This window comes from Rissa tridactyla, chromosome 2 (genome assembly GCF_028500815.1).
Source record: "Rissa tridactyla isolate bRisTri1 chromosome 2, bRisTri1.patW.cur.20221130, whole genome shotgun sequence".
NCBI classification, from domain to species: Eukaryota; Metazoa; Chordata; class Aves; order Charadriiformes; family Laridae; genus Rissa; species Rissa tridactyla.
Genome location: NC_071467.1, coordinates 151203749 through 151217057, shown reverse-complemented (window position 1 = coordinate 151217057; position 13309 = coordinate 151203749). Strand labels below are relative to the sequence as shown.

Sequence of the window (13309 nt, the reverse complement as noted above, 5' to 3'; positions counted from 1 at the left end):
ATCAAAAATTAAATTCAAAATCCATCTGAAGTAGCAGGACCTCAAAAGTCTTGAGAGTAGGAAAACTTTATCTATTTTTCAGGTTTCAACAGCTTCCACTTTGACATCCTCTAATAAAGCAGAAAGGCAAGCAACTGCAGCCAAACTTAAATACACTAAAGGAAAATGATGTCCAGTACATCTTGCAGAAGATAAAAGTCTAAGATTTGCTGCCAGCTCTTTTAACATAAAATATGTAGCTTTGGTTGTTTACAAAAAAAAGTAAATGGTAAAGCAGAGTAGATTGAAAGGAAACTTTTTATATAAAACCAGACATTTATTCATTAGACAGAACCAGACAGCTATAATACTTCACCATGATTTATTGTTCACCATTTTACATGGGAGGGATTTGCAACAAATTGTTTTTGCCGTCAGTGTTTTGGTTTTTATTTTATAAGAAGCTATAACAAATACTTGACTGTTTTTAAACAGGAACAACAACCTTGCAAAACATTCATGCTAATAAATCAACAAAGTCTCTTCACAAGCCTGTTCATGTTTACCTGCACCAGAACGCTACACAGAGCTACGTACGTGCCTACCTATCTGTCTCCTTTCGTTCTGCTGACGTTATAGGTTGAGTTTTAAATCTCTCAGAAGTCTTTCTATTTTCACCAGGTGAAAAATAGCGCCTTGGCTTTCGTGGCCCTCTTTCACGGTCACCATTGGCAGACAAAGTGCTACCTGCCGTTGACGTCTCAAACCGAGATTCACTTTTAAACCACATGATAGAAAGCACGTAGAAAAGAAAATAGAAGAGAAAAGTAAAGCATAGATGTAAGCATCTCAACAATTCACTAGAGATCACTCTGCATGCGCCTCCGGTAACATGCGCAGACATACACATTCCAGCTACCCCACATCACAACTTGCACTAGCAAGCAGAAGCACAAAAGCAGGTTTCAAACCATCTCAGCCTCCAATACACACTGGTGAGAGCTAAGCTGTGTGCTTTAAGTGCTGAACACAACTGATGTTGAGTGTGTGTAATTTTTGCCAAGGACGTGCAAGTTTCACACGAAAATATGTCTGAAATGTCACCTACAGTTCCGTTTTCTTGTTGGCTTTAGCAGTCTCCAGAAAGACATTGCGGAGCTGGGCAACAGAGACTTTTGTGTCAACCGTGCCAATCTCACCATTTGGTGCACTTGCTTCCATGCTCTCCTTACTTTTAAAAGCTTCTAACTTAGGAGCCACAGTGTAGTCAGACATTGAGCGAGTCAGGACTTTATGCTTCGTTGTTGACACTTTCCAAACAGGAGCTTTTGCCTTGGCAGGCTGCGATACAGACCCACTCTGTATGTACATAACAGCTTCACTCCTTTCTATGTTCTCAGGAGTCTTAAACTGCTGCTCAGGAGCTTGCCTCTTATTGCACTCCACCTCTCTCTGAACTTCGGAGTTAACTGTTTTCAGCTTGCTTGTGAAAGAGGAACTCCCCACGGGGGTATCTGATTCTCCTCCTCCAAAGAGGCCTTCATGGTTCTTCCCTTGCTTGCGAATCTCAGATGGCAAAATTGGTCTTCTGCCTTTGGAAGCCTGTTCACCCTCCAAGGAATCTTCTTCATCAGGCTTTGCTCCATAACCAAGTGCCTCTTCCTTTTCACTCTCTGATGCAGTGACTGCTGACGATTTTGTTAAGAGGCTAACACTGTCTGGTGGGAGGAGGCTGCCAACAGAGATGTTTGATGGTTCTTCTGTTGCCATCAGCTGAGCTGTGTGAGCAACGCCAGCAGGCTGAACATAGCCATGTATTGGTTGGCGGACTGAACTGATGGGCTGATTTATAACCCTATCAAAGGCAGACGTTTCTGTCTGAAGAGGCATGTAGTGGGCTGGCACTGGATGGGATTTTCTCTGAGATACTGTGTCTGTGACAAGTTCAGGGCTTCCGCGAGCACTTTCCTCTTTCACCAGTTTCTCTCTAACTTTTACTCTTTAAGAAAGAAAAAGGATTAGAGCTGTGAACAGCAATACCCAATCTGGGAAGGAACACAGACACCTACTGTGGGTACAGACGGCAACATCATATTAAAATAAAAAGCAATCAATACATAAAAGAAAGCAATCTTAAGATGCAACCCCTTCCCCCCCCCGCCCCAAATCTTAGCAGCAACATTGCTCAAAGACATTCAGGTGACTCACAGCCCTCGAACATGCATGACTCCTGAGAAGGTAACTGAGCAAGCTCTGCGAACGCACAGCATGTTCCCATGAGGTCACAACTGCGTTTGTCAAACAGCACATACCCATAGTCTCAAACAAACAAGATGATCAAAACTGCTTTTTATATTATCAAAGTGTTGGGTTGAGCCTGAAATTGCAAATTCTATTGGCAATCATGTACGTAGTCAGATTTTTGAAGATGTCTAAACACTGGGCACTCTACATCTCATGAAGATGCTGTTGTGCTGGGGAAAGGGATGAAAAACCACTTTGTTGTATCCACCTAGCCCTTCAGATGTTTTGCCAGAGACTTTTTCACTTGTGCTTTTCTGTATCACATAAGACAATTAAAATGTTACATGTAGTGTACCCTGTTTCAGTAGGGGAGAAAAAAAAACGTTGACAGTGCAAGCCTTAAAGCCCACAGTGAAACTATGGCATGGCTGTTGCTCTTCAGAGGGTTTGCAGGGGAGAAAAGGATTTTAATAAAAAAAAAAACAAAAAAAACCCACAAAATAAAAAAACCCAACCCCAATGCCTGTTTTAAAACAGGCATTCTGTTTTAAAACATTTCGCGTTACATTCTAACATGCAAAACTTGCAGCAATGTTCCCCAAAGTTACCTTACTTCAGTGTATTTTCTAGAAACACCTCTAGACTTGTGTAACATCCATGCAAAACAGAGTCGTATTCTACTTTTAGACACTTAATGCAACTGCACTAACGGAAGGCAGGCACGTGCGGCCGGAGGCAGCCTTTGCTGTATGGCTACACCTGCAGGTAAGCTCTCCAACAGTTTTACAGCCACGCGGAGTGTTCGGAGAGCTTACAGGGCAAGCATTTGTAAATATCGTGAACACAGTATTAAAAATGAAACCCCCGTACTTCCTCTGCTCCCAAATGGGTATAAAAAATTATTTTAATTCTAAAGAAGGAGAGAATCTCAAGTACAATAGGAGACTAGCTCTTTATTTGAAAGTATGTGCAATTCCAGGCTTGCTACCAACAGATGTTTTGGACTTTACATTATTTTGAAAAAGCAAGATTTAGAAAAAAAGGCAAATGAACATCTGAGACAATAATTCAGGATAACCAAAGTTATCTCAAACACCAACCTTCCTAACATTTTGGTGTTTCTTACCTCTGAGGATTGGTGCAGTTATCAGGGAAACTTCTCAAAGTTACTTAAGCACAGAAAAAGTGCATTCAGTCTGAAAAAGTGATTCTTTAAACTACATGGACCAAGCATTCTCCAGAACATCCACACTGATGTTAGTACTGGGTTATAAGAATTACTTTAATCAGGAACACGGAAATGAGTCTTCCTGCAATGCTTCTCGTGGTGGGCTAACTGTATGTGTTATCAAACTGGGAGAAAGCAGCTGCTTTTAGCGCTCTGATGAAGATCTTGCTTTAATTTTCAATATAATTTTTTCTTACTTCTTTTGTACCATCTCCTTTGTAATTCAAGGAATTAATTGTAGGGAATACTAAGATAGATTGGTGTGTGGTATAAAAATCTGCTGGTTTGCAGAGTACAAAGTGGGATAAAATAAGAAGTTATAAAAATTAGCGTAAGCCAGAACGATAGTAGCTGTGGAAGAAGCTAGGGGCATTTGTACTTCTTCAAAATACCACTGGTCCTAGATTACAATAAAAGCAGATGCTTCAGAAAAGTTTCGATAGCTGTTTATCTGCAAGAAACAACACTTTGTAACTTGCTGCTGTTAAAGGAAAATTAAAGGCAAGTGTTAAACGAAGACAGAGTAAAGGGAAAGAAAGGGGAGGTATGTAGTCTGATTGTTAGCCACACAGCTATGCTTTATGATACCTGGAGGGCCAGCTGATAAGTGAAGGTGTGTCTCCTTCTGAATCTTTCTGAAGAAACCACTCAGGTTTTGCTTTCCCTGCACTACTATAGAAAACAGAACTTCAGGTAATTTTTGAGGTCTCAACGCATGCTCCCATTGTTCCTCCCCATCTTCCCTCCCAACTGCTTTTTTTGTTTTCTAATTACTCAATTACAGAGGACTGTTCATGAAAATAAAAGCACAGCACATTAATCAAACTGAAAAGTGATAAAGTGAGAAACAAACTATCATATTAATTCCACAAACATCTAAAAACTGTTCTGAATGTTAAATATTATGCAAAGGTAACTTTACCAAGCGTACATTGTCCAGAATTTGAGAACTGAAAGTAACTACACAACCTTATTTTTGAAATTTGCCACTGCAGGTGAGTTTGAAGGGTTTATGTGAGGACACCTGGAAAAGTTGCTAAAACCATTCCTTTAATTTGTGATTTAAAGTGGTAAAGACCACTGGGTCCAAAACAAAGTAGTAATATGAATTTAATGAAGTTAGAAATTCAGATGGCCATATCATAATTCCTAAGAAATTCTCAAGAGCAGCTGGAATCCCTCTCTCCTTTTGTAGCCCTGTATCACAAAAGCTTCAGAAATGTAAGCCCAGTTAACTCAAGTAAAACATGCTGTGTCACTGGGTGGCAGGGGAAAGGCCAAGCTTAAGAAACAAAGCAACCCCCAATTGGATCTTGTCTTGACTTTATTCTGTTTCCATTTTAAAGTTGAAAGCATAAAAAGAAACAAGAGCATTGCAGACTTTAAAAGCCCTACAGGAAAGGGTTTCTGCAGACTACCTACATGCAGCTTCTCAAATACTTTCCTAATGCCCATCTTTTATCTACAGTCCCTCAGCAACAGTACATCACATCAAATACTTTTAACCTTGCAAGCAAAGACTGTCCGGCCACATTAATGTTTATAAACAAATTCCCCGGAGGTGAGAAGTGGCCAGGCTGCTTTCCTACAGCTACATCTGAAAGAACTGAAACTCACACTGCAGCAGAGACATTTGGGATGAAAATACCAAATTAAGCTCCAGGTCATCTACCTCGATTTTTATTAGCTGATCTTTTAATCAAAATATATGAAAAAAGCCAAATCAACGACTGTTCTTCAGATACAGGTGCATTTACTGCAAATAAGTTTAAATTTGAGAACTCACCTACAGTTGTCACCTTATCCAAATCAAGCTTAGAACAAAGTCAAACACCAACTGTTAAAACACCTTTTGTTTTTCCAAACATTTTTAAATTCCTAAAGGAACTGACCAAATAGGAGGTAAAAACGTTTCACAGGAGCTGACCCAGTAGCTGGAATTGCTCTGAAGCAAGCAAACTTCCTCCTCGTCTCTTAACGTGTACTTTGGCACATTTTTATAGTGGGCATGGCCTAAGCAGCAATTATTTATCATCATTCATCCTTTGAAGAGAGCAGTCAGAAGAACGCAAGCCATGTTTTGAATTTAGAGTTAATCTGCCACTTCAGCAGCCAAACGAAGACAATGTCAAATGATACCTTCTCAGCACTTTGTTTTCTTCAGTGACAGATAATAGGATTAATTATTAAATCGCCTTAGGACAGAAGGCACAAAGTTTTCATATGTATCCAAAGTGAGCTGCATTTATTTTCCAATTTGAACTCAGCAAATTTAAATTTAACAAAAACAATTTTGCAATTTTGCAACATATATAATATGGAAGTGACTTCAAAACAGCAGCCACCTGGAAAACTGGTGTTAGCCTTTATTCTGCTTGTGCAAATGGCCTCATAGGAGACTACCACACAGTAACTTTAAACAGAACGCATGGAAATAGGCAGTGACTTCTTTACCGCTCAGAAACAGGGACAAGAGTTTCTGCGAGGTTATTCTCAAATCTCTGAATATCACACCAGTGAGTACCCGCTGGCACTGGAAGTTGTCAGGGGTATAAAAATAAAGAATGGGCTCTTGGCAACTTGGCTGTTACAATACCACCTTCTACCTACACACGTAGCCAAACAGGAGACCAAATACTAAGTTTAAACTCTTGGCTGCTGTAACAGCTACACTACATCTTGCTGCGCGCAGATGATTTCCTTCAAAAGGTAAGACAGACAGTAATTGTGGGAAACCTGTTTTATGCAAATATTGACCCAACCCTTGTCCAGAAAGAATCCAAAATTAGTGATAATGCAGTCAGCAATTTGTATTAAATTATGACTTATTCCTGCTGCGTTTGCCCCAGTCTCTCATTTGTTATTATGTCACTAGTGCAGAGCGAAGAAGTAAAAACCACCGTACCACAATGGGGTGGAGCTTAAACTCTGGAATTGTCCCAACATCAGAACCCACCTGAAAATGAATCTTACCATGTCATTACCTGGACACAGAGAACAACTAAGCCTCAAAAAAAGGAAGACCTTGCAGAAGGGGCTTGTCTCCAGTACTCGCCAAACACAGCAGATCCCTTAGTGTTTCACACAGCATTAGATCTCATAGGGACATATAACTTATGGCTATTCTCTTTGCTTGCCTAAGGCTGAAAACTTCGTCCCTTCCTTCACCTTATAAAACAAAGAAAACAAGTTGCCAAAGGTCCATTGCTCCAATATCCTTTCCTATCAGTAATCGGATTAATGAAGAGATTTATCTCAAATTGACCATTTGAAGATAAGCGATAATATTTTGCAGTATTTGAGTCGAGACTGCTTCAGAGACAAGTTTTTCGAAGTCTGGAATAACCTAGTCAGCTTAAGGAGTTTCGGTACAACTCTGGTCTCAGTTGTATGGATGACCCTGTAACGACTATTTTCCTTACTGTGGTACCAGAACTGTAAGCTTAAAACATAAACTAACCTAAGGATGTTGACTTACTTTCTCTCTGATAGCTTTTTTGAAATGACGATATTCCTTTAAAATTTTGGCTTAATTGAGAGAGTCCAATGATAGCTCATATAGCCACATATACATGCAAAAGAAGGTGAGCAGGATTAGAAGTCACCTGAACAATGAAAAGCTATGAAAAACATACGAAGAAACTACTACTGGTGTGTCCTATGCAAGAAAGTGAAACCAAAAAGAAGGCTAAGTATATTTGAGCAGTTTACAGACACTGTAAATAGATGACTTAATTAATCCACCAGGTGGTTAACCTTTAACGTGGGATTGCTTCCTCATTCAAACTTTAAGGCATGGTGATGACAGTTAATAAGAAAAGTCACAAGAAATAAGAATCAGGTTTTGTGATTTTGATGGGAAGGATAAAGAAGTCCAGTCAAGGTAGCTTGTTTCTGAACCTACTGCAAAAAGATGCCAACAAGCGTAAATGGTTCAGTTCATGCCAGTTCATTTCAGTTTTTTAGAAACAGTCAGCACTGCTCAGCATGATGCAGATGTTTACAACTAAGTTCTCATTACAATTTACATCATTTTTAGCTGCAACATTTTAACTTAGAGAAAATCATACTTTTAAAAAATTCTTAAGTGTGATTCTTTAATTTCTAGGTAAGTGGAAAGATGGAAAATAATAACTGTAAAAACACGCTGTTTTCAGTCACCGTAAGATTTTGAAGTAATTCAGCATACCATGAGGGAGGCTACATTTTCCAAATTCAGCATGAAATTTTAACTTTCCCTTCTGCCCTTCGTACACATACCCCGATATTATCTGAAAGATGAACTATAGCAATTCAAAAGATTTTTTTTTACACTTTCACAGCAGGAAAGCAAATCAACTGTTATTTCAACTTACAGCTTTTAACTCTGAGACCTCTTTTATTTTAGCAAAAGCTGTCATGAAGTTGTTTCTTCATTGAGAAATAAACTTGCCTTCACTCAGAAACCCCCACCCAATTACAGGATACAGGCGAAAAAAGTTAAAGGTTTGCTCTAACAGGTTATGGGGGGCGGGGGAGCAGATTTAGAACCATAACTACTTCAATTTCTAGTTTATGTAGATATCTTAAACATCAGTTATTCCACTCCCCCCGTAAATGGCCTAATTTTAACCTAAATTCTATAAATATAAAGTGAAACCAAGGTTTTATCTAATCATAGAAATAAATACCCACTTCCGTGTTTCAGAAACACACTGTGATTCAGTAAAGCCAGCCAATCCGGCCTGTGACACCCAAAGCCACTAAACACATTCTTCAAGGGTAATAAATGCATTCATACTGTAGCCACTGCTGCAGAAGGTGATTAAGATAAGAGAATCTACAGTATAAACAAACAAATAAAAATCATGCTTACCTTTGTCTGATGTTACTGTGCAAGGGCTGGTCATTCTGCAAATGGATTGGTGACGCTGCCCGCTTTGGTGAAGAAAGGGACTCTCTGGGTGTTTGCTTTGGTGATATTGGCACTTCGTTATAGGAGGAAGATTCTCGTCCAGAAAGTGAAAGGGAGACAGAACTATCCAAGGTTGCTGAAGGGTCAGAAGCCTGTCTAATTGCACTGTCATCATCTGCTTTTCTATCACTCTTTTCATTTGAGAGGTCTTCTTTATCTGAAATACCATCTTTCTCATGGCTGGAGTACTCTTTGGATTCAGAAATCACACTCTTTGACTCCTTCATCTCAGTCCTGGACAAATATAGAGAGCCACAGTCCTTGTTTTCATCATCTTGCCTTTCACTTTTCAATCCCTTTCTTTCCACGCTGTCGTGATCTTTCCTTGCCCGCGTATATCTGGATGAGTAGTCAGAATCCAAATCAGAATCAAGAGATAATCCGTATTTTTCTGCCAGCTGGCGCCGCCTCTCTGCCTTGTACCTAGCTATTCTTTCTGCTTTTGACTCTAGTTCCTGGACATCCATGTTTCCTGTACTATACAAGGGCTCTGTATTACCTCCTGTGATTTCTGCTCGGTATCTGGATGATCTGGGTTGTTTTTCTACAGAAGAATCTGAAGTTTCCTCCTCTTCATTTGATCTTCCTGTCAAAAGTACAGTATATAATAAGCAAGTCCATCCCAAAACTCCAAGTATGCTACCCACCATTCACATGGAATGAACTAAAAGCTTCCCATTTTCTTACAAATCAAAGTGTACTAGTGACCGCGCAGACACATTACATTTTTGCACTTATGTCTCCAAAAGCACATACAAATTATTAAGAAATGTGTATTGGTTATAATTCTTTAAGAGTCTCATATAAAATTATTGTTGTTTTAAAACAATATGGATAATAAACCTATTTCAAATAAGAGAACTGGAGAATTAAAAGGCAAGTTAAAAAAAGCCTGACCGCAGCTCTCCTATAAAACTCTTCTCCATGGACTGCACAAATGACAGGGTAGTAAACAAGAAGTAACTCAGCAATGCAAGATTGACACATATATACTACTTACCTAAGTGGGGACTGTATGGATCAGTTGCACGCATATATCTTGGTGTATCTTCCTCTAGTAAACGGTGTGTGACTGATCCTGGACAGTTTTGTAGAAGAATAGGTTGCGTATCATTTTCAATTCCCTCTAAGCGTCTAGCTATTCTCTCTTTTCTGAAAAAGATGTGAAAAATGTGAAATCAGGCATCTTCGAAGATTTGATGGGAGAGTTTCTAAGAGGAGGAAACAAAACAAGCCGTGTGTTTTGTTTTACAGGCTGAAGACTTTTTTTTTTTTTTTACCTTTTCATTTCCAAAAAATCTTGGTTGTTTGGTTCAAACAGTTTTCTTAATTCTGAAACTGAGACAACAAAAGATTATACAGTTTGTAAGCTACCAAGTTTCAGAAACTCACAGAAACTTGCTAAAATGCTTTAGAATAAGAAGGAACAGTCAAATAAAGTTAAGAGGTTTGAAATAGCTTTGGTTGAGAAAAAAAGCATTTTCCTGATTTTCCTAGTTTATTAAGCTTATGTTGTCAAAAGTGCATTAGGCACATAGGTGTAAACACCAAGCGTCCTCCCCTACAGGTACCTCCAGGCTAAGCTAGAATCTGCTATGCCATCCTAGCAGGTTTTCAAGATCTAGTATAAACTGGGCAAGTTGTATTTTGAATAGGTGAGGTCAAGCTCGCGTTCGATAGTAACCTGCTTCAAAACCAGGTAGTATGGAACTACTGCTTACCTTGCCTGCACAAAGGCTGGGGACTGACTATGTTTAAGGAGAAAGAGTGTCCCCTATTCCTTACTTTCCTCCACTCCCTTAGATTGAGCAAATCCCAGGAATCCCAGTGACTCATGGTTGGAGTGAAAATTACCGTGTACCCTCATGATACTCCTGCATGGTTAATCACTTTCTACTTTGCTAATTTTCCCTTGTAGTTTTAATTGGACATACTTCCCTTCTCTCCCCCAAACTGTTTGGTGGTGGTGTGTGCTAGCAGACAGCTGTCACAGTTCACAAAAGGAGGCATGACAGATGAAGTAATCCCTATATATACACATATGTGCACAGTTAGCAGTGATGTTTGCAAACCACACTGGAGCAGTCAGTGCTACATAAACAAGCGTGGTGTGACTTCTTACCACCAGGTTGTCAAAGGATGCAGTGGACTGGGGCGGGGGGGAGGCAGTGTGTGCCTAACAACCCCCGTCACACACATACACCCTCATATCATTGCCTTAGCAGAGATGTGGTGCTAAAAGCTGTGTGCGCCTATTCTGATGCAATGCACCTCTTGAGTTCTGATCCTGTTGACCCAGGGTTCAAAAGTTAAAGCGAGCTATAGCCTACAGCCCTAGATTGCCATAACAAATGCCTGATGAGTCAGGAGTAGACACTGTTCCACACCACTGCAGAAGTAAATCCATCAGCTTTTTTCCCCTACCAGACTTCATCGCTCTAGATACTTCGAAGATAAACATTATTGAAACACCACCCTTTTAAAGGTCAGATACACCTTCTCTCCCTTTCCTCTACTGCAAGAGCTTACATGTATAGTTAAGTCAGGGTTTCAGCTTTGCTGAGAAATATCCAGGAAGTTTGCAGTAGTCAATACCTCTTAGAGCTCCTACCTCTTAGATACAGATAGATACTATTGACATTGGCTGTCATATCAACCTTACATGCTGAAAAGCCACTAGAATACCACGTAAAATGTCTTGGATCAGCAAGAATGAATGTATTCTGATCATGATTACTCAGAAAAGCAAATGAATGAGGTATGAATATAGCGTCTGAGGCTACAGATGAGTGGCTACTGAGAATGTGAGATTAACAGGGGGAAGAAATCAACTGGGCCACTCTCCAAAACAACTCCTTTAGTCTACATTTTTACAGAAAGCAGACTCAAGCTATCCACTTCAATTTCTCTAGCCAGATTAGCTCAGATTGTGATCATGCCATGAGAAAAATCTAATACACACACATTTGACTCAACTAGCAGTGCAGAGTAGCTAAGTATGCAGCTACTTAACAGTGCTAATCCATGGGACACCTCTTCCATGCCTAGTTTCAGCATCTGCAGCAAAGAAGATTGAAGCCTATGCTGTTGACCAGGCTGACAGTGCAAGAGAGCCACTGAAAGTGAGCAAGTTCCAGACACAGATCTCTGTGGAGACAGATGGGAACTGGACTTGCGCAGTGCAAAATTTGCATCTTGAATCAACACCAAAGCAAAGATGAGCCCTTACGTTGTGTTTTCATTGACTTTTCTCTCAATGAGAAAGCAGTTCCCACTGCTGTCCTGCCTACTCAATCCTTGCTAGCAGTGGAACTGTATTAAACAGAGAACTTATCCATATGAAACCAGCCTTCGTCTCACATTCACACCAAAGGAAATGATCTCTCATAAATACTTTGCTCTCACCTCTGCCAAATCTACTTCTGTTTAAGTTTGTTCCTCTGGCTATTGGAGTTTCTCTGTTCCATCTGTCAGCTATACATACATAAAATGGTCAAAACTAGACCCATAATTTTTCTGCCACTTCAGACAGGTCAAAGGCCTCCACAGCTCACAGTTAATAAAACCACATTCCATAGAAATCCTGATCATTTTTTCTCCCTAGTCACTGATTTATACAGTCCCTAAAACCATCATCAGAGAACAGGTCTTTTACAGAGCTTTAGTAAAGCTCTAAAGCATAGCTTCATATACTAAAGTCGTCTTTTTTTTTTTCTCCCTCAAAAAGGAAACCTGACTATAAGTCGTCCGCATACAAGAAATGTGGAACATCCAAAGAACTCCCAGCAGCATTAGCTCAACACTCTCTTGCTACGTGTTAGCTGAAGTTCCAGAGATTCTACTAGCACTTTGCAGTCCTAAAAAGAGCACTGGCCTCATGAAGCATCTCTCCAACACCTTCCCAAACAAGATGGGACAAAAATAGCATGGGACTACTCTACGCTGCCTTACACTTTTTCCACACTTGAGATTCCAGACAGCAATTTCAGCTAGGTTGGCCAACATCTGCAGAGCTTTTCGTGAAAGCAGTTTCAGCAATATTCTTCTGAGGAGGAGGTGGGGAAAAGAAGCACAAAAAAAGAAAAAAAAAAAAACCACAACCAAACCACAAAACAAAAAAGGAGATAAAACATGGGAAGTCTTCTACTCCAATGATTCCTTTTTGCTGAATAAAATATTTGACTTCAAAACATGAAAGCCAGTTGAAGAAATTTCTCTCCCAAGGACACTGGTTGGCCCTTGCAAGCTTAGGTGATCAGGTTTCTCTTTTTCAGTTTGCAATTTGAATATCTTGGTGCCAATTTCCCATCTGTTCATGAGATGTTTTTCCACATGACCATCAGAAACTACACCATTTCAAAGACACAAACTACAACATTTCAATGACAGCATTAAAAAATAGCAACACTTTGACCTAAAAGGCAGCACAAACATCTGATTCAGCTCACAAGAAAAGACTAAGAAGCTTAAAATAATTAATTTCACAGTAAAAGCTCCTTATCTAAGCTACTTCATGCCAACACACTTTGTAAGCACTGTTGGTCAGTACAGTTAAGGGCAACAGGAAGAACAGCTCAGGAACAGCCCTCAACTTCAGGCTTTATTTTAGGATGTTGAGCAGGATGCTACGGTAGGATACCCTCTAAGGCAGACTGTCAACAGGCATCTTAATTTTGGTAACTGTAGACCTTCTGAACAAAAAAAATTGCCTTATCATAGCAGTATTTAGCAAAAGCAGTATTTTTTCATGTCTCATCCCAGAATAAAACTCAAAAAGTAGATTTAGTGTGCATGTCAAAAATGTTTAAAAAACTCCTGTAATTAACATGAAATTCTTATAGAATTCAGAAATGTTTCAAAAACTTTTGTTACAGAACACAAATATGTTTTTGCTGAAAGCCCTC

The 13309-nt window shown here is 39.6% G+C and overlaps 1 protein-coding gene across 21 annotated transcripts in view; it reads right to left on the bottom strand.

Moving 5' to 3' along the window:
• The window catches only part of SVIL (supervillin), a 141379-nt gene that overhangs the window by 47721 nt on the left and 80349 nt on the right, over positions 1-13309 (bottom strand). For 13 of the 21 annotated variants that reach the window (XM_054190084.1, XM_054190072.1, XM_054190073.1 and 10 more), the window contains 6 exons: positions 9686-9743; positions 9406-9557; positions 8307-8991; positions 4040-4123; positions 1088-1978; positions 585-755 (listed from right to left, as the gene is read on the bottom strand). In XM_054190084.1, coding sequence (XP_054046059.1) covers positions 585-755; positions 1088-1978; positions 4040-4123; positions 8307-8991; positions 9406-9557; positions 9686-9693 — 1991 coding nt within the window. In that variant the 5' untranslated portion in view covers positions 9694-9743. The remainder of the gene's footprint in view (positions 1-584; positions 756-1087; positions 1979-4039; positions 4124-8306; positions 8992-9405; positions 9558-9685; positions 9744-13309) is intronic. The other 8 variants (XM_054190074.1, XM_054190090.1, XM_054190089.1 and 5 more) reach the window with 3 other exon arrangements.